The following is a 22,161-nucleotide window of genomic DNA, read 5'->3' as shown; positions in this document are numbered from 1 at the left end:
AATTAGTTCACTTCCTTCTCTTCCACACTCCGGAGCCATTTGGCCATTCATTCTCTGCAATGCGCACTATCAAGTGAATCAGTGTGGGACACATCCTGTCTCCATCTCTTTCTCCCCTCCTTCCCTTTTTTTTGAAGGGAGGATATGCATTTTCTTGAAAAAGGTAAGTATATGAAGAGGTCAGTTGATGAAAGAGATGCTTATGTCAATGTCTCCTCCTTTACCATTCATAAGATCATAAGTATAAATATGTATCTCAAGTGGCATAACTCAACATACATAATGCAAAAATGTGACCTCATCTTAGCTAATAATCAAACAGAAAACCCAAACATTATGACTGTAAACTATTATAATTGTAGAAATAATTTTTGTATGGTAAACATTAGCAGAACATTTTGCAAAGCAATATTTTTAGGGCAGAAAGACTGCAGCTATGCCTTTTATAAGGGTAAAGTCAATTCAAGTAATTCAGCAGTGTGTTATAAAAATATGACCTATGACTGTGGCTTGGGATCAGAACTTAGGAGGCACCGACTTCATATTTCCCTCAGTGCAAAGCATGCATTTTCCCATCTTTCCTTTCCTGTTCTTTCCTTTTTTAAAAAAAGCAGTTTCCTGACTAGTCAGAAGAATTTCCATGCAGTCCTGCTCCACTATGCTGTGATGGCTGAAGTCAGCAGGCACGCCTAGTAGAAAGCTCAGTATCAGTGCTTTGTAGTACATATAGAACTATTCTTTCAATTTTTAAAATGCATTCATACATAAAGGTGAAGGTTTTGAAGAGCTGACGAGACATGAAATACCAGTCCTGTTCGTCTGACATGCAATTCATCTGACTAGTAGCCCTGGAAGATGCTTGCAGAAGGTACTCACACTGTTGCTATGGAGCCCATGTTCTTAAAAGCACAACAGAGGTAAATCTTGCTCCTCTGTAAAGGAAACAGACAAGTATGCCCACTCCTCTCCTCATGGAGCAAGATGAAGGAATCTATGAAAGAGAACATTCCCATTTCCCAAGCTACATGGCATGGGAACAAGCCCTCAGAGGGGATGTTTGTGTTAGCAATACCTCAGTACAGCACGTTCTTCTGTGCCAGCCTTGCTGAAAGAAGCGAAGGGTCTGAATCTTTCTCCTCACTAGTTGCCTCTGAATTTCCTATCACTGAAAAGCACTGAAGCATCTGTCTTCATACCTCAACTGGCTCCAATGCTAGCATTCATTACATACAGCCATCACCTCACGTTGGGTGAAACAGAGACTGCTAAATGACATGTAGTATTTTCTAGCTCAATGTGTTTGGAGCAGCTGATGAAGTACTAGTGGTAAAGCTGTGTCTGAATGAGACTGAAGTCTCCTAACTCAATGCCACTGAAACCTTTATAAACATTCCCTGCTAGCCCACACTTACTCATCTGGGGGATGAGGGTGGGACAGGACACACGGATTTCATCTAACTGCCACTGTGCACTCCCTGCCACTCCACAGGCTGCTAGCTTGTCTTAGTGCCCTAGCTCCTGTCCGTTAGACTGAAGGCAAGAATAAGCTAAACTCCAATTTGAATTGCCATCATCCTAAACTAAAACGTTTGCAGTTGAGAAGTCACCGTTTTAAGGCCTAATTTCTCGCAACCTCCTAGAGCCAGAAACTCATTCCAGTCCACAGAGAGTTTCCTCAGGAGAGGAATGACAAAGCACAGAAGTGCTGTGGCGGCTTCCCTCCTCCTCCCTATGTCCAGTCCATAAGAACTGAAGGTCTCCAGGGTGAGGAGGGTCTCAGCAAACAATCTTGGATGCCCTTCCCTTGAAAAAGGGTGGTTTTATAAAGAGGAGAAAGTGGAAGAAGTCCCTACCCAAGCAGCATGCATTGCTTTCTACCTTATTCCAGCCCTTCTCTGAGCCCACATTTGTTTCCTTGTTCCTCCGAAACACTTTTTTTTTTTTTTTTTTTACACAGAGTATTTCTCACTCCTCTTCATACCCTCAAGTAAATCATATTCTGGAAAGCTACATAACCATTATAAGGCTGGGGTATTCCAGATGAGAATGTGGTACTGGCACCTACCTTACATTTTCCCTTTCCTTACAAGCTTTGCTGTTTGAAAATCACCATCCTTTCCATTCCTATCTGTTGTGATTCATAATGATGGCTATTTCTACAATCCTTTCAAATCAAGTTATCAAAGCACTGATTTTCTTTGATGTTATGCAGTTCAAAGTGATGTAGTGTGACAAACATATTTCTGTGGCATAGACCACTTATGCTACTTTGTTTTTTTAAGATGGAAAAAAATAAAGGAAGAGTGAGAGAGAAAGAAGAGGAGGAATGAATAGCGTGTGGCTTAATGACCTTGGAAATCCTGCACCTGGACATTCAGGTACATAAACTTGCCATCATGTTTACCAGAAGCAAAGGTGGTACTGATTCGTGGCTTTAAACTCTTGAGCGCCCCTCCCAGCAAGACAGTCAGATGTAGCTGACCACCTCAGAGATCGATAACACAACTCAACAAACAGTTTGGGGTGGGGGAAGGGACCATTTCATGTTTGCAGAGAAAATACTTACTTGCCTATAGCTAGAGAAAGCACCTTCCACAGGATGGGGGAAAGAAGCAGAACAACTTTCACCAAGCCTCTCTCACCTATTCCTAATGCTCACACAGAATACTATCCATATAACATCTGTACAAAGGTCTGGCAAACCCTGAGCATAGAGCAAGGAGAATACTGCGATATTTACTATTACCCCAAATCATCCCTACCTAAAGGACGTTATAGTGCAAGCTACAGAGGGAAAAAGCGTAGCTGTAGGTACACTGTTAGCAAAGTGAGGGAAGGAATAATCCCAAACCTTTCATCACAAAAAACAACAAAACAGCCTTGGAATCAAGCAAAGAAAAGAGGGGTTAGAAAAAATAGCAGCAAGAAAGTGCTGCTGGGCATAGATGAACCTCTCCGAACAACATGTCTGTGAGCAGAGCAGGAGTATCAACATCAAGAGGCCCATCTCCAACCGCTAAGACTTGGGGAGGAAAGAAGTACGGGAAGATGAGGTTAAAAAGTTGTAACAAGGCTCTCTCCTTGACTTATGGTGGTGGTGAGGACAGTATGGAGGAAGAATTCAAGACACTTGAATATAATTCCTTTTCTGCAAAGTATGGAAAACACCACTTCTGCCACTTTCAGGGTGTTACATAGTCTTACAGTCAAGGAAGACGCACACAACTATTCTTTTTATCCAGATACCTTTTTCTTTCATCTTTTAGCAAGAAAAGATTGGAGTATTTCCACAGTGAAACAGAGAAAATGGAAGACCAAACTAGAATTAAGTACACAACTGTTTTCCTTATTCAATAAAGTTCCTTGCTCAGTATCAGGAAAAAGCAACTCCCTCGCGATTGTGTACCATAATTAAATCTGTGACAGATTAGCTTAGAAGCTAATTCATTTAGAAACAACATACAATATGAAGAAAAGAAAATGACCCACAGACTTCAAAAGGCTTTCAGCTTGATAAAGCCATAAAACAGACTAAGAAGAAGCAGCACACCAACAAATGTTCAGAGTGTTAGATCAGACATACAGCGTTGCTCTAGCTGCTCAGCCCAAACAGAAAGAGAAGGTGAGAATTACTGCAGTTGCTGGCCTTATGTGTCTGTGCACCTATTCCAATTCACTCCACCATGGGAGAACTCAAACTCACAAGGAAGACACACCAGCGATCCAGCTCAGTTCTCCCTCATGCCCACTCAGGTTTGAATTTGCATTACAGTCTGTCCTTTTCCCAGCATTACTTTTTTTCCAAAGCAATTCTCTTTCTAAAGAAATAATCAAAACTCATAAACCTCCAAGCAAAGTCTGACACTTTACTCACCTTGCCTATTTTTTGTGAGCTTCTTACGGACTTAAAAACAAAAAAAAACAAACAACAAAACCTTAACAGATTAAAGGCAGAAAATCTCCCGTGTTGAAGCCATGTGGGTTCGACCCTATCCAGTTATAATTATCTAAGCAATGTATAAATCCCACATTATTTATCTCAGCGACGTACAAATCCTGCTCTAATTATAATCTAGATCAGCTTCTCCAGAAATAAGGAAGGATTCACTAGTCGCCAACTCCCGGACTCAATTTTTTTTTAAATAGACTCCAAAGGACGGACCAACCATTCTGAGTCAATGGAAACCTTACTATTAGCTGGAGCTCAGGACTAAGCCCTAAATTAACAGCCTTCCCATCTTCATTAGTGACATTTGAAGACAGAATGCATAGCCCTGTCTTTCCTGTCTCGCACAATCCAGCTCAACTAATTTAGCCTACCCAGTCTAGGCTTGCTGGCTACAGGCGCTAGCCTGAGCTGAGGACACAGGCCACTCCGGAGAGTGACCCATCCCATCCTACTAGTGATGTCTCGCAGGCACACTGCCACACAGCATCTCTCCAAGGCAGATGAGATGAACCATCCTCTAGGCAGCTAGGCTCTCTTCCAGTCAGCGAAGACTGGATTAGCATAGACATCCAATATTTAGACTGCTAGGGGTAGGTGAAGTAAACAACACCCTTTACGACAGTCATGCTGGACACGCAGAGCGGTGACCCTCTCCAAGAAGATGAAGAACCAAGAAAAACAAAAATCACTGGTGGAAACAAGCCAGGTGATAGCACACATAGGTGCATACACAACATTCTGCATGTTTGTATTATCCTTTGTAGAAGATAGCATGCTGCAGGTTAGACAGCTAAATTCTGCCTTCCCAATAAAACTAATAATAGTTAAGCCTGCACATGTAACACTGAAAAAACATAAATGTCAAAGTGTAAGCTCACACTTTACATATATAAGTCAAAAAAAAGTTTCATCAGTAGATCAGGACCAAAAAATACTAGCTGTGTGTCAAATGGCTGCAACAAAACTATACTTTTTGAAACTAGCTCTTTATTTGCTTGGATTTCCCCACTTGAATTTCACCAGAATGTAGGTTCTTTTACCTTTAGTGTCAAAAGCTGAGAAGGGCTAAGATACCATTCTTCCCAGAGAACTTGCTCCAAGGGAATTACAAACAGCTATGAAGACACACTTGACATACAGTTATAGTTTGTGAATCCTTTAACGCATGGCCAGCTTGCGTTCTCCTAGTGCATCCTTTCAACTCCTTTCTCCTTGTTCCCAGGACAACAGCACTGAGGAAGAATACCATACACCTCAAGCTAATTTGCTATTCTTTCCTCCATGTCCTTATAGGATTATTCTCTGCAATATCTGGCGCTTTGCTGAGACTCTGAAATGCTGCCTGACAGAAGGGAATGGGAGCTCCTGTGGAATTACTTATTGGCAGGATTCAGTAATTCACCAGCTCTTTAGTCAGGGATGGGAACTGAACACACTCTCTGGGCCAGCTCTTAAGTCTGCCAGCTAGGAGTAAGTAGATAATTTGAGCATAATTAATAATGGTATTCCCATTCCTACAGTTGATTACACTCAAGCTTGGTTTTATATACTGAGAAGGTAGACAAGAGAACAGAGCAAAGAGCAGGCCAGCCATTTGTGTGATCAGAGCAAACGCTGGTGCCAGTGTCCTCAGCTGTGGCCACGTCATTTAGCAAAAAGAGCCTCTACTTAACTTAGTTTTCATTTCTGCTCCACAGTTAGTTTGAAGACCACATACCCCTGCACCACTCACTCATTTACTTACACTGAAGGCTACCTACTTTGCTAAGCTCCATTTATTTGATACAGCAGCTATTAACATACCTAGAAACAATCAGCTCTGTTTCTGTTTGAATACACAGCTGTTTGTTTATCTCCTTTTAACATGAGAAACAACTGTGCAGTAAGTGTGGTTATGTATTTTTTGCCAATACTATTTGGCTGAATTTCTTCTTGGTTGCACATCACTAGCACAGCACTCCCTTGGGCAGATGCACTATTCAGATTTACACAGCACAGGTATGTATCAGAGTCTATTGACGTTGCAGAAGGCCAGACTCAGAACCTGAAATCTTCCTACCAGTTGGCCTGTGGTTTGCTCTGTAATTTCTTTTACATTCCCCCCAATCTGATCCACATGTAAGAGTTTTGCCAATAATACACTGCTTTGGCATGTGACAGAACAGGGGGGGAGCCCTGCCAACACACACACAAATGCCCTAGTTTTGCTGTAGTGGACCTAAAGCAGCCATTTTTCTTCTGTATTTGTCCCTCAAGGCTGCACACCCACGTGGATGCTCTGATGCCGAGCAAACGCACAGTGCACATAGCAGTTTTTTTTTCCAGAGCAGCATTAAGAGGCACTCCCTATGATGCCGGCTTCTGTGAAACCTCTAAGATTCCCACATCTTTGCTACCTCTTCTCCTCTGTCAAATTTTGTTAAAACAGTCAAGTAGATTCAAATCTTATGGGGGAGGGGTAAAACTGTGAGCAAACAGCATTATCACATAAGCTTTGTTTTCTTAGGAAACTAAATTAACAGTCATGTCCCAACCCAGTTCAGGGGCCTGGTATAAACTGCAACTGCAGAAAAAGTGTTGTGCAGATATACCCTGCCTGTGCCTTTTTGTGAAGGCAAGGCCTTTATTAGCAAAAGCTGGCTTGACTGATTTAAAAAATGCTAGCCCAACAAATAAAGCTGTCTCTTGTAACGCAATTCATGGGGAACCTCTGGGTTCTCCAGAGAAGAACTGGTGGTGGTGGAGGGGGGTGTTGGGAGTTTTCGGGTCTGAAAACACTTGCTTTTGTCCAGTTGCAGCTTTTTCTATCCCAACAAAGGTGAGACTTGGACATTTAGACTCCCCGTTTTTGGCATTCTCTTCTTTGAACTTTATGCCAAAAGATTCATTGAGACTGGCTTCACACAATAAATGGACCAAAAAAAACCCTCAAGCAACCAAGAGTTCTTTGGGAGCAGTGGAACTAATACCTAGCACCTACAAGACAGGAAGAAAAAAGGTATAGTCAAGGACAAAGACTCTAGAGTCTATGCTCAGAATAGAGACATGTTCACACACAGCAGAACTGAGCTCATAACAGTAAAAGAAACAAACACAAATATTTTATTTGTGATGGGGGAAAAAAAAGAAAAAAAAAGAACATATTGAAAACCTGCAGAGTTGTTCACAGAGGCAGATTAGAGTGAGGGGGTCACCCATCCCCATACAGGCAGCACAGGCGCCCTTTAAACCTGCCAGGAGGAATATGTGATGTATCAGCCAAGACATTTGTATCAGCTGTTCCGCCTGCAGGGCTGAGGCAAAGAAGACAGTAAAACACCAGCTGAGGATTGCAAAGTGCACACCAGGGCGCAGGACAGGCACTGAACTGGCTAAGTACTCAGCTAAACTGCCCTTCTGGGCAGCAGCAGGCCAACTCCAAACCAAATCCTACGAAGGGGAAAATGCCACTCTGCGAAGGTGCCAGCCAGATCCCAGAAAGGTGAAGGACCTAACTTCCACCAGCTTAGACAAAGCTAACAGTTTTCACTGCCATTTCCCCTAGTCAAGCCATCTTAAAACTGGATTGAAGAGGTCACTCATCTTACCACTGAAGATTAAATGGCTTCTGTGATCATAATTGATCACTGATAACAGATTTAATCAACTCAAGCAAGTAAAAGAGATACCATGCAGTATCTTCTGATCTTTCCCCAAACAAGAGCTGTCACGTGTCAAAGCACTGTGGACCAGCAACCTTGTGTTTTGAAACACGTAGGTCCACTGTAACTGAAGTACTCCTTGGTACACAAATTCAAGTCTCCCTTGTCTGGAAACCTTCCCCCCACGCGTCCCAACAAGTCAGTGGCCTTGTTTAGACATGGTGTATTTTCCAAATACTAATTTAGCCATGGACAACCGTTTTTTGCTCAGCTGGCTTTGGCTAACAAAGAATAAGAGTTTAGAAATACCACTGTTACCAGTGGAAGTTTTACTTTTGAATCAATAGAAACAGGGCCTGAAAGTCACATACAAGACTGGAAGACTGTGGTCTAAAGTCAAGATACTTACACAATAAAACCTTTACAGTGCAAAACACATTCTCAGGGGATTTTACTGAGTCTCAAATACAGGGAAGGCAAAAAGCTGCTGAAGTCTTGGAACAAAGAGATCAATTGAAATGAAACCAAGCACAAAATATATACAGGACTTAGAAAGCACAATCCTAAAAGCCCTGGACAGGTGAGAACAATTGTTATTTAGGACTAAAAATGTGACAAGAGTGCTGACAACTTTCCAGAGGACCTTCTGGTATTTTATTATTGTGCTACGTTTGCTAAGATTTGTCACCTAGTATTTTTATTTCACTGACATGCTACAAATAGGTGCTGGGTGTGATGACAGCTCAGAAAGTATTTGTTAAATTCAAGGAAGGAGCACCCATGCTTTTCAACTATCTGGATTTGAGAAGTTTCAACTATGTGGCTTTTTGAGAAGATGCACAAAGTCAACATTGTGCCTAGCTAATTCTTTTTTCCTTTTTTTTTTTTAAATCACACTTGCTGGCTTGCAAGCTATTAGGAAAATACTTTCTTTTCATGGAGGGGAAAAAAAAAAAGGGGGGGAAACTTTACTTATACCGCCGTAGGGGCTGACTTCAGACCAGTGCGGTGAGCTAGAGCAGAGGCTGCAGGAGCTGGGCGTGTTGCACTGGACTGTCCCCCATCTACAAACAGGATCACAGCACTAGAGGCAGAACGACTCCTTGAAAGCCAACAGCTTTCCACCTGCTGCTCCATTTGACAAGGCTGTAAGCTCAGGAAATAGCCCATTTACTAACCTTGGCTGCTCTGCACCTAGTGCTCAGCTCAGCCAGCCAAGTCAGTGGAGCCCTAATAGCAGTATTTATCCTTTTGGCAAGTGAGGAGACATGCAGAAAGCAGGGAGGAAAAGACAGAAGGCACCCCAGAAGAGGAGCAAGGAAAGCCACACAGACAAACAAAAGGGTGTAGAGCACATTTTGCAGAAGGCAGAAACTCCCACATCCATTAGGACTTGCTGTCTAAGCAACAAGAGATCCTGGCAGACACAACTGACTTCACTGTAGAAGTGTTTGTTTTAATGAAGGACAGGGAGAAAAAAAATAAAAGGTGAAAAGGAAGACAGACCTCAAAAGAACAGGAGCTATGCAAAAACAGGAGGCAAGGGCAGAGGCCGTTTGTCTTCCCCATCTATGGAAATGTGAAGGCACATGCCAAGGGAATAGCAATAGTGAAGGGCAGCTGGGGACACTTGCTCCTTACAGACCTCCAGGAGACTTCCTCCAGGAGAAACATCTACCTTTCCCCAGGAGTCCATAGATGGCCCAACAGGGAGAGAGGACAGCCACTGGAGTACTCAGAACCAGCTACCGCTGTCTGCAAGATGCTGCACTTGCCAAACACATGTTTTGATGAAAGTCACCTCATCCCAAATTTGTAACATGAACAGTTTGGGGATTTCTCTTGAATCCAGGCGAAATAAATACATAAAAAATAATAACACACACTCCCCCAGCAGATCATCCTAACATGATGCATCTCTCTCATTTCCTGCATTTAAAGAAGAACAAAACAAAACTGAAATTTACCAGCTTGGACTCGCAACCAACTTTCACTTCATATCCCTTTGAAGACAAGGGGTGGGTCCCTCCAAAGTCTCACCTGAGTAGATCGACACTCACAAATGCCACTCTTGCTCAGAGCCCCAAACACTTCCCATGGGAACATTGCTGTACCCCAGTAACAGGGCAAGATCATGCCTGCAGTTATATGAACATGCAAAGGACAGAGGCGGCTGCCATTCCAGTGCCAGCTCTAGTTAACCCCACATTCCAAAATGTATTTATGTTCCAAGCAAAAAATATAAATAATGGCAGCAAAGGTAAAAGGGTTTATAAAAACATGCCTCTCCACTGTTTATCAGTGGCCTATTAGTTCATTTTTGGAAATTATGAGAAATAATGTCCCACTCTCCACAGTAAGACAAAGAGTCAGAAACGTGGGGGAAAGCTTTTGTATCTGCTGATCAAGCAAAAGAAAACTTTTTTCCAAGCTGCCCTTCTGACTCCAGTGTATCAACAGTTTGTCCCCCCTGCCCCATGACTACATCTGACACCACCGCCCTGGCTTATATCACGAGTTGAAAAGTGCTAGTCAGACTCCAAGATAAACTTGTCAATAGCAAGGCGCAGACATTCACATTCTTCCCTACCTGCTTGTGAGTGTCAGCTGTTTGTCTGGGAGCAGTCCCTTCAAAAGCTTTTACTGAGGGAGAAAAGGAGAGGGGGATGCAGAGGGCATTTCAAACAGAAAAAAAAAATCGGGGAGGGGAACCCCACAAAGACTGCAAAGAGAAAATAAAAAAAAATAAAACCCCTGTCCCCAACAACCTTCTTTATCAGAGGTTCATTGTCAATCAATTAGCCAAGGCAGCAGGGGTCCGTAGGAAGGGGGGTAGCTCGAGAGACAATGGTCTGCCCTGTTGTATTACTATTTAATCACTTTTCCTAAATAAATAAAGCAGCCCTGAGGTGCTGTCATGTCAAGGGAATTTATAACAAAAAACCCCTTCATTTTTCATTGGTCATTACTTTTCCTTCCCTCCCACCCCTGCAGGACTAGAGAGGGTTATTACTGTAGCCTTAAGTTCCATCTTTGTGTTGCTTGCCTTTGATTCCCACTCGGACCTTGCCACTTTCTGGCACTAATTTGTCAGGCCGAACAAAGGAGGGATTTGTACCTCCTGTAAGGTCTCAATTAGGAAAGGCTTCTGCTGTATTATGTGCCATTGGGACAGGACACAAAGACGGTAATTACAGGAATTTGCACTAAATGGCTGAAGAATTCACAGCAAAACTTTTCTTCCTCCCCCCTCCTCATCCTTTTCCAAGCTTACCCCTCCCAGCAGCCCTGGGGAAAACCGCTCTCAATGCCTCCAAGCTGTAATTACCAACAGCAGGCCCCTTAGGTTAAACAGCAGCCCATGCCAGGGAACAGCCCAAACTGCCTGCAGGGAGCAAGGTGCAAGGAGAGAGTCTCAGCTTGCTGCTGTGCCTCCGAAGTCCCCACAGCACAAACTTTTCTGAGCCAGACAAGTTTCCCCAGTTTCGCCCAGTTATCATTACAATTATTCATTTCTTTGCACCGTGGTAACAGCTAGAAGTTCCAGCCAACTCTCGAAGACCGGCTCTAAGGGTCTCAGGCAGACAGCAAAGGGTCCGCTCCTAGAGTAAGGGCTGTGCATCCCCATCCTCAGGTACCAGGGATTCCCAGTGGCTGGCTTCTCACAGACTCTCCACAACTCACATTTCTCTGCACAAGAGTGTTTGTTCAGTTTTGCAGACTAACAGGAGAGCACAGGAACACCGGGAACGCCTCACGTGTATCAGGAAAAGATTCCATGCAACCCTGACATGGTCAGAGCACCTTATTTCTGTGGGGAATACATGAGTGAGTGCAGATGAATTGTCCCATGTTTGGGAGAGGAAGTCCAGCCCTTCCCCCAGAAAAGTCTGCTCCCATGCTACATAATGCAAGACTAAAACCTGTTTCACATTGGAGACATGCATTTTGTTGCCATCCCAGGGCCTGATCCTATTTTTGAGGAGGTCAATGGAAATGCTCACTTGAAACTTTCCTGGACCTCAGTCACAGGATGAAGCCAGATTACAAAATTTTCCTCTATTGAGCTTTGAATTAAAAGAAATTAGGAGAAAGGAATAAAGTTTTAATGTCGTCTGGGACATTATCTTAATCTGAAGCTGTTAATTCTGCTGTTGTCTTGAGTTTCACAAGGCTGTCTGCTGGGTAACACACTGGGCTGAACCCATCTTGGGGATACTTACTTGACCCATTCCCAGAGTCTCCCTGAAGTTTTCACTCTCACAACTACCCTTAAAATTAAGACATGACCATTGTCCAATAGTGTTCAGGTAATCAGAGTTATCGTAGGACCCAGGTACCTTCAGTTTCAGCAGTAGTTTGGCACATAATTACTCCCAGAAAAAACTGATATGAAGTCACCCAAAGAGTTTGTGGCCCAGAACAGAACTGAATTCAGGCAGAAGCCCCAATATTGTGATCAAATCATTACCTGCAGTGAGGCCAACCTTCACAATGCTCCAGCTACCAGGTGGGTGCCATGCACTGTGGAGATGTGAGCAGGAACACCACCTGCAGGTGACTAACAGAGAGGGACAAACGCAGCAGCACCCACAGCCAGTCCTGAGGGCAACTCAGTACTTCGGGGGCTCAGGTCTCCCCTGGAAGGGATTCAGGCCACCCAGCAGGTCCTGGGCCCACACAGACACCCCCAGAGCCATGTGTGGTTCCAGAGCAACAGGACACCTCCACATCAGACAGCTCCCCCACCCCAGAGCAGAGTGGGGAGCGGGCAGGACCCTCACAACTCCCATAACAAAAGAGGAAAACCCTCCAGAAAAGCTGTTTCTGATACAGCTGACAATTTCTATATGAGCCTAACTCATATAGTCAGCCACAGAATAGAATTTAGGCACAAAGTTCCCAAATTTGCTCCGCAAAGGTGCCCTTGCTAAAGTAAATGGACAATGAACTGCATTCACACAGGTCCTCTATTTTCACTTCATTCCCAAACTGGATAAAATCATGCTCTTGCCTAGGACTAGAGTCAGCAGTCAAATGAACTGAGATTTACAATTAGATACACAGGCTTAAGGTCATGTTTTCACCCCTGCCTCAGGGGAAGAACTGAGTAGATGAGCTCATGCCTGAACCTCAGCACTAGAACACACGTCGCCAAATGACGGTGTTTCATGGAAGCATATATGCTTTGAGAAGTCTCCCCAGAAGGCCCAGAGCTGAAACTGAGCTGCAAAAATTACTTGGAGGAGACCCAGTAATAAAAGCAAACAAAAGTGCTTGAAGTTGGAAAGTTGCATCGTATCCAGAATTCAAATCACTTTGATTCTAGACCACCTTTCCAGTGTCCTGAACCAAGAAAACAGCTCAGTCACCCTGTAAGGCAGCCCTGGCCCATGTAGTGCTGTACGTGCAAGATCTAATGTTTCAGCACTGCTCATCAAATGCAGGTGAATCCCTGAATATCCCATAGGCTTTTCTCCACATTTTACAGAGAGCAAAGAAAGGCTAACACACCAAAGCATCTACAGCCATAGTGAGAGGCAGGGAATGGCTGTATACTGCTAAAACACATACATGTTCTTCCAAGTGATTTCCTGCAGAAGAGGAGTAGGTGCAGATGCTGCAGTCTGGTGGCTTACCTGCACACTTGAAGCTCTGAACTGTGAGCCCTCTCTCTAGAGACAGCGTGGTCAGGATGCTCAGGAAGCTGGTGGTGACAGATTGGCGCTTGCTCTTTCTAAGATCGTTTCCAAAGGGCCGATCTCCAGGTTTGTTCCTAAGTGTGACCTGCGGGTTCTGAGTTAAACTTCTAGTAGCATTGGCTGCTGCTCTCAGTGCCTCCATCCACTCCTGGGCTCTCTGACGGGTCTCTGCACGCAGGCGGAGGACATCTTGAGGAAAAATGACCTGAAAGCAAGAGTCACAGCCATCCTGAGTATCTGTCTGGACCGACAGGCACACATCGACATTGTAGCTCAGCAGAGGATCTTCATCAAGCCTACCCGGTTGGAATGCCATGAGATAAGACCTGTTCAAGACAAAAGTAAATGCCTTCCAATTATTCTGGACAGTTAACCTATAGAGAGTCCCTGACTTGAGAATATTTTGGTACTCTTTAGAGCTTTCAGTCAAATTCATGGATAAGAAGAGCTCCATAGGCTTCTCTAACAATCCATTGGTTTGAGAAAGGTCACTCTTATTGTCAGGCTTTGGCACATTCTCCAGTTTCTCCTGCTGTCTCGTAAAAGCAGGCACAGAAGCACGCACCGCTTCCCAGAGTTTCTGTCCCCAGTCCAAAGCCTCCCATGAGGACTCTGCCTTCAGCTGTAACTGCGAGTTGTCTGACAGGACAGCGTCCACCACCTTGGTTTCAATGCAACCAGTAACAGTGACCCTTTGAAAACGCATGAGTGGATACACGGTGGGAAGAGTCTGGTTGCCGCTGCTGTCCAAGCAATACAGGTACAGTTTGTATGGGGAGAGCTCAGCATAACAGGTTTGCCAGTAGCTGTCATTGTCTCTTCTAATTTCTAAGTATCCCTTCTTCAGAATATTTGGGAACGTTGGCTTGTGTTCTGGAGGAAACAAAATGAGAATGTTACCATTAATTCTTTTTAAATAATTGTTTCAAATTGCTATGTCATTCTGGCTTATCTCTCCTACCCATACATATTTGGAGGATAGGATCACAGAAATAGCCTTTCACACAATAGATTATAATTAGCAAACACAAGCACTGACTCTACATTTGAACCAAGGAGAATACAGCACTTTTTTACCCAGAGGTACCAAAACACTTTACAAAAAAGGGACAGGGCAACAGAGGGACAGAGAAGGAAAGCAATTTTCCTGAGATTATCCAGGAGAGTAGTGACAGAGCAACAAAACACTGCAAGTCTCCCAGAACCTAGTCCAGAATAGTACAATATTATCAAGTGACCTACTGCCAAGTAAAATAGATTTCAAGAGTGAGAAACAAATACAAATTAAAACACCTTCCCCTCATGACCCCCGCTTTCCCAGGCTCAACTTCATGCTTTCACACACCTCTACCTCCCCCTGTCCCAAGGAGCACAGGGGGAAGGGGAATGAGGGGTCATGATCAGTTCCTCTCTGCTGCTCCTCCCTCCTCACACTTTTCTCCTGCTCCAGTGTGGGTCCTCCCCAGGGGCTGCAGTCCTTCAGGACAAACCTGCTCCTGAGTGAGCGGTCCGTGGCCACAGTTCCTTCAGGAAATCTCCATCTTCTTCGGCATGGGGTCCCACATGGGCTGCAGGGAGATACCTGCTCCACCATGGTCTCCCCAGGGCCTGCAGGGGAATCCCTGCCCTGATGCCTGCAGCACCTTCTCCTCCTCTGACCCTGGGCTGCTCCTCACGCTTTCTTCCTCACTCCTCACCCCACCGTCCAGTGCTTTGCCCTTTCGGACATGCACCCTGCCAGAGAGGCCCCACCTGTGGCTGACGGGCGCAGCTGTGCCCCACGGTGGGGCCACTGGAACCGGCCCAAATGGCCCCGCTGCCAGCACCTGGGCACTGCACCTGGCACCTGGACCTACCCAGGACATGCGGAAGGGAGAACGGTGCCCGACGACAGCAGTTTCTTACCACATTTCCGCACGACCCGGGACCAGAACATTTTGCACGTTTACTAGAGAGGAGCTTTGCTGATTTATGAGAATCAGGCTCAGAACCAGCAGACATGACCAAAAATGAAAACTAAGAGGCTGCCCAGACTCAAACACATGTATCTAAGCGCCTCAGCACTTCAGGTGCTTCAGAGCAGACTCCTTCACAAACCTTGGCCCAAGGCAAAGTCAAGGGGAATGTTCTTCATACCCAGAAAACCAGCCATATACGAGTCACTCCAGGCACCAAAGTGATATGAATGTAAAAGGAATTATCTAAAGCATTTCTGAGTTTTAGAAAAGGTTTCCGTGCAAAATTTGTTCCAATCTCATTTGCACCACTTCAGCCACCATTAACACATGCAAACATTGTATTTTCACCTTGGTCTGGATATGTGGCCTTATGCAATTTTTGTTGGTCCCTGTGTAAATTCAGTGGCATTCACTGCTACACTCTTAACACCGACTTTAACACTTAGTACCCCAAAAGCACCCAGCCTGAGGAACAAATCCTTGCTCTCATTTGACTTCTACCTTTCCAGTACGGGTACCTGTGATGGGTCTTGACTTACAAACAGTGGCAGAATTAACAGACACAAATGAAGAGGTTTCTGCCTCCGGTTGCCCATCTCCCTTGGAGACTGCCATTCCCGACGCAGGAGCAAGGTAGCCACCTTGGAACAGCTCCTCATCCACTGCCCGGCACAATGAGGTCAAAACAAAATTAGCATCACTTGACCTTAACATGCAGTGTTACAAACCACAGCAATGCAGGAGCTGTTTCATTTGTGGTTTCTGCCCTCAGGCTGACAACCTTTGAAAGAGGGATAGGGCAAACAGCCGGAGGCGCAAAATATTTTCAGTGTCTCAGCTTAACCAGTTACCACTGACGTTAACAGGCCACGCTCTAACAAGTTTTAGACATGATCACCTCCAAGCATACCTAGGATGTCTTCAATGCAGAGCTAAGAGAACAGAAGCCTCTGGGCTTGACGAAGCTTGGAAACAAAAAGCCAAAGATGAGCCTGTATAAAAGTTACTGCATCCCCACGTGTACTGGGCTTCCCAGCTAATACAGCCGGAATTGCTGGCCAAGCCGCTCTCACCACCACCAGCTAATGGGTGAGTCTGTTTATCCTCCCAGGGGCACAAGGAGAGTCAGGGACTATGAATATTTGAGGGACTTCATTACTGTCCGAAGGGCTTCTGATACCAACTGGTGAGAAAGCAGATCTTGGGCTGTAACCTACAGTCTAAGGAGATGCTCCTGTCCTTGGCTGAAAGCATTGCTGTAGCTGGTTGTGAGAGTTTCGTAGATGGTCAGGAGGAGGATTAAGGACAGCAACAGTGTAAAAGCTTTGGCTAGCTTTTCAGTGAAGACCAACTTTAAGGATTTACAAGGATTAAGTAGACAAGTTTCAGTTAAACTTAATGAATATACATGAGAATTAATGGCTTGATATACTTAATGTGAGTATGCAAATCTCATAGGGGTTACAAAATGGGGGAAGGATGCTACCTCCCATCCACACTAACAAAAAGGAGGCACTTTGGTTTTGCCTTGCCAGCTCTGCCTCAGCTTCCCCGCATTGCCCGCTTACTCAGAACGGTGCCTGCATTTAACGTCATGTTCAAAGCACTCTACACTTTACCTACAAAGATTTCCTGCATATATGACTAAAATCATAACAACAATTAAAAAATTGCTACTTTGGCACTAGGTCTGAAAAGGTGGAAAAGAAATCAATATAACTATACCTTGCCAACAAATAAGCTACTTGTGAGTATTTCAGCTAAATTTGAAAACTGAAAGCCTAATCTAAAACCCAAAATGGTAGAGAAAAAAGCACACTTTCATAGCCCAAATGGATAGATACACGTGCTCGCACACACACACACACACACACACTAAAAGAGAACCAATTTTGTTCACCGTACATCTCTGGCCCTGACATTCATTAGTATTTCTGCGCTAACTCAAAAGCCATTAATTTCTCTGAAACCCACACTAATCCCTTTGTAGTGCAGATAATGGGCAGCCATTCTAGAGTCATCTTCCCTTTCTATTAATCCAATCAGGGAAGCAGCGCTTCTGCAGCTCCAACTGCAATCTCTCTCGCTTCCATCAAGTACAGATGACAGTTCAAGCTTCTCCATAATAAGACAACTCGTAACCCTCCCCCAGCCACCCCTCCTTCATCTGCACACAGGTTTGCTTGTCTTTTGTTGAGTTAGAGAAAGGCTATCTCTCCCTGCCTTTCACAGAGGCACCCCCCTCTCCCTCCTTCGCCCCACGCCTTCCCGTTCAAGCTCCCATGAATCGGCTCCACTGACTCTCACTCTAACTGGGACAGAACCAGCAGCCAACTTGATTAAAATTAAAATGCCTCGTATTGTTTAGGTCAGGGCAATAGATGCTGACAGAGACAGGTTGAATCCATATGCTACACATACACACACATCCCTTACAACCCTCTCCTCGACATGCAGTGTGCTAGATAATACCTCTCCACTCAGAGAGCAAATGCTACCATCTCTCCATCCACCTTCCAAACAGAAACTACATCCCTTTTCCTCCTTACAGAGACAGGGAGAATAAATTGAGGAAGAGTAAAAAAAAAAGGAAATAATCACAGCAAATGGCCCCTGCCTGAGCCATTTGGAGTTATAATTTCAAGGGAAGAGGGGGAAGGAGGCAGAGGGAAACAAAGAGAGACTCAGCAGCTGGGGACAGGGCAGTATCTTCCTCAGCATCTCTCCTCTCCTTTGGGAACTGCCCACTCATCCTGGGTAGGAACCTGCACAGAGCACACACCTACCCCTCTCCACACCTGGGGGCAGTTGGTGCAACCAGCACCACAGGAGAGAGAGAGAGCCCAAACGTTGTCTCAGCATGTCCAGAATATATCTGCTCCTGAACAACCGACTGTACTTGCGTTCCTGTTGGTATAGCAGGAAAACTTGCTCTATTTTCCACCACTGAAGCATTTCTGATGACAGCAATACCAAGTAACTTGGAAAAGAGCAGAAGCAGAGATGTCTAGTTTCTGAGGAGTTTGTCTTTTGAGGTGGCACTCCTCTGGGTTCTCTAATGCTTAGTAAGAGATGAGCATAAGTTAGAGTTTTTGTCAACAGTCCTCCTCCCTGATTTCCATAGAACTTAACAGACACCTTTGGGACCTAAAATGCTCTCAAATTGGGTTGGGCTAGTCACCTGCTTGGTGGGGTTTGCTAGATCAGGGACAAACTGTGCCTCAGCCAGCATGACTCAGATCCACAATGTCACCATGCCTCCTACTCCCACCTGGCTCTGCAGGTATACCTCTTTCAGGCAAGTATATCGGATTCCACTTGGTCCTGAAATAATGGCATTGATATTTAGCCACAAATTTCCAGCAGATGGCTGTCCTGGGGCCAAATCTGGCTTCTTCTCCCAATGCCACCGCTTTTCAAGGGACCACTACAGCAATGGGACTTGTAACTAGGCAGCAGTTTGCATTAATTTATATAAAGAAAGAGCATCTCTCCCCACCAAATGAGCATTCACTCTTTTTCATCTTCCTTAGGCTTTGGGAAAGCAAAACCTGCTTTGAAAATGTTGAACTTGCAAACTCTTAGATTTATGCATTGCTAGCGAGGTCAGCTTAGCGGTTCACCAAAAACACTCCTCACTGAATGAATTGCCCAAACAGATGGATAAAGAACCTGAACAAATTATTCCTTATGTCTTTCCTTTCAGGTGTTGGCATTGTACGAGAAACATATGAGAAACTCTGCTGAAGTCTACAGGATGCCAGCTGCCCAGACACTCCATCCAATCCTTTTTGCTCCTCTGCAGCAAGTTGAATGCTTGTACAGTGTTTGCTGAGCAGACCACCAGCACCCTGTGCATACTGACACAGTGCCTGGGCCAAGGGGGCAGTGGAGAAGGGAGGCTGGATTCAGTCAAAGTGCAAGACCAACCCAGAACAGGACTCAACTCTGGAAGGGACAGAATTATAACGAGTTGAAAGAGATGGTTACCTACCACCAGCTAGGAGATGCATAAAACAGCAGCACTTGCAAAAGAAGTGAGAATATCAAACGAAGATGGATTTGCTGATTTTTTAATAAATTCACTCAGTTCAGCTTTAAAAAGAAGGAAGAAAGGCTATAAAGTGACTGTCAAAGCCATGAAAACAGGGTCAGTTCACATTAGGAGAGTTAGCTGACACCACTAATGGAATAATAGCAACTAACCTGAAAATTCAGTTATGAAAGTCATCACAACATCACTGGAAGCAATCAGCACTGCCCCAGGAGATGAAAACTCTGTTCATTAGCTTTATGGAGTGTCATAACTCCAGAGCAAAAATCTCCAGAAAGAATAATCCTGCCAACCAGAAGAGCTTCACAACCAAACTCATCAGTGCTGCCTACTGTAATCCTCCTGCACTGTGAATTTATGTATGTGAGCCCCTCCCATCGCCTGCCACCACACTCGCCTCTCCATCACCCTGCACCCTGCCACAGCCTCCCAGGCAAGGCAGTGGAGCAGGTCACACTTCCCTCCACCCGAGGCAGCTGCCCAGCCTAGCCCTCTCTGTTGCTGCTGCTCTCTGCCAGCCCCCCATGGCCCTTCCAGCTCAGAGGGTGCCCAAGCCCAAGGAGCAATCAGGAGTGAGCCTGCAGGGAACAAGTGCTGCCCTCTCCGAATTAGCCAGCGGGGCTAGAGGGGAAGTATCATCCAGCAGATGAGTTGAAATCAGGCAATCCAAATTATACTCCCATTTGATCTTGGGCAAAATGCCTCACCTCTCTTTGTCCCTATTCACCCTCCCTATCCTTACTGTGTGGTGTATTTAAGCTGTAATCTCCTGAGAGAAGGGGCTGTCTCTTGCTAGAGGCACAGGCAGTCCCTGGCACTTATGGACTGCCGCAGTGGAGGGCATCCAGCTCACGTTGGATTTTAAATAACATTTTTGCCTCTTTAAATCTTGAAAAGCCCCAAATCTCTGCAGCACAGCTACCTTTTTCTTGACTACCTTTTAATACTGAAAATAAATTGGCCACAAGGGGGGCATCGGTTCTCCAACTGGCTTGATACCTCTGGGATTATTTCCAAGTGGTTTGAGGCTTCCTGCTCTCCAGAGAGGAAGGTGCAGAAGTGTTGTTTCCGCACATCTGCCTCTTGGACGACAGCACCATTATCTTCTGCACAGGACCACAGATCTATAATGTTCTGCCATCCCAGTGGCAATTAACAGCCTATTGGTCTGCCCTGGCTGTGTAGTTTCTACATACCACAGACAAAAGACAGTGCTACAGGGGTGTATTTGCAAAATCACAAATGGCAATCAGGCTTCAGAAACCTCCCTAGCAGATGTGTCAGAAGCTAGGCTTTACCTGGCCATTGCTGGAGGGGAAGCATGAAGGCCGCATGTCACACCTCCAATGTTTCACACCTCTCAGGATCTCTGGCCACCTCCACCTCTGCAGCACATCCTGCACCTGCCACACCTCCCCTTTCCAGCTAGCTGTCTTCGCAGCTCCTCCCTGAGCAGGACAACAACAGCGGCAATCGATGGCACTGCTGCTCTGCAACCCACCACCACAAACCTGCTCAGCACACTGATATGTACCACTAAATGCTACATGAGCCGACACCACAGGCACAGAGCTAGCAGCAGCCACCACTACTGCTGCTGAAGGTGAGGATATCTGGTAAACAAAGAAAGTACCCCCACATAAAGTCTGTGTGGTCGCCAGAATAAGAGAAAGCAGCACTGTAAAATGACTTGTCAGAACTCAAGGATCACCTTCAGTCCCCAACCTGTCAATCAGGGGTGTGCTGCTCATGAATACAGATTTAGATGTCGCACCTCCACAAAAACACCCTAGAAAAGCATGCGATATGTACAAGAGGTATATGAAGAGGGGCCCAGCCTCTCTTGAAACATCCCCTGCACAAACCCTGAGTACAAGATCATACCTTCAAAGTGTCCCAAATGATGACTAGGTTCCCACCCAGATAACCAGATGTGAAGAGAGGGGGAAAGAAAAGGTATTTTTTTAAATCAGCCAGTTGAAAGAAGGAGGTGAAATCCTAGCCTTAATCCGACACAGTAGAATTCAGGCCCATTGGCCAGTTTTAAGGCAGTGACCTTTCTCTGGCATGTCTATTTTGCCATGCCACAGTGCTGCAAAGACCCCAGAATCAATGGGGCTGGCTGAGTATCTCCATAGCTGCTTGTTGAAGAGGGGCACAAGGTGTCAGCCTTCTGCAGTAAGGACAGTTTGTCAGCATGCAGGTGCTCAGCACAATGACAGCTCTGGAGTTCCCCAAGCTCACAGGCAAGGCAGGCAAACAAAACAGCTACCCGGGAAAAGTCCTACAGCACCCACACTCTCGGGAGTGGCAGTGTTTGAATGAAAATATCCACATGACTATCAACGATAACTGCTCACACATTGTGTTTAATGATCTAAGCAAGCTATCGCTGGATACTACAGAAGTAGCATTCTCCCTTTGTTTGCCAGGCCACATGCCCAGAAATATAAAAGCCTGCCTTGAATTTGCTTACAACTTCCATCTTTGCTAGCTCCACTTATCACTTGACACTGCTCTGTAGCACAAACAGTGCTCATTTCTAGTACACTAACTGTTTTGTCAGCAGGCCTAAGGAGATACTGTCCCAAAAGGCACAGCTTCTTTTCAGATCCTTTTCTTTCACAGCACATGGAAAGGATCCAGTTTCATTTTGTTTGTATTATAAAAAAGCAAGCAGCAGGAACAGATAAGCTCATAGTAATAAATATACTATGAAGATAAGGAAAAAAAATTGTGAAGAGTTAATCTATGCAGCAACTCGGCCAACCTTGGAGGACTGGGAGACCTCTGCAGGCTCCAGAGGGAAGTCCTTTACCGCAATGAGGACTGACAAGAGTGGCTGAAGTTGCTCTCA

At 45.1% G+C, this 22,161-nt stretch overlaps 1 protein-coding gene across 11 annotated transcripts in view; it reads right to left on the bottom strand.

Annotated features, from left to right (window-relative positions):
• PLEKHM3 (pleckstrin homology domain containing M3) overlaps nt 1-22,161 on the bottom strand; it is a 94,439-nt gene that overhangs the window by 56,170 nt on the left and 16,108 nt on the right. For all 11 annotated transcript variants that reach the window (XM_087734618.1, XM_087734626.1, XM_087734622.1 and 8 more), the window contains one exon: nt 13,230-14,165. In XM_087734618.1, coding sequence (XP_087590744.1) covers nt 13,230-14,165 — 936 coding nt within the window. The remainder of the gene's footprint in view (nt 1-13,229; nt 14,166-22,161) is intronic.

Source organism: Nipponia nippon, unplaced genomic scaffold, assembly GCF_047370975.1.
Source record: "Nipponia nippon isolate SJK-2023a ecotype South Korea unplaced genomic scaffold, ASM4737097v1 scaffold_5, whole genome shotgun sequence".
Classification (NCBI taxonomy): Eukaryota; Metazoa; Chordata; class Aves; order Pelecaniformes; family Threskiornithidae; genus Nipponia; species Nipponia nippon.
Note: the sequence above shows the minus strand (reverse complement) of the source record. Positions and strands in the feature narration are given on the sequence as shown.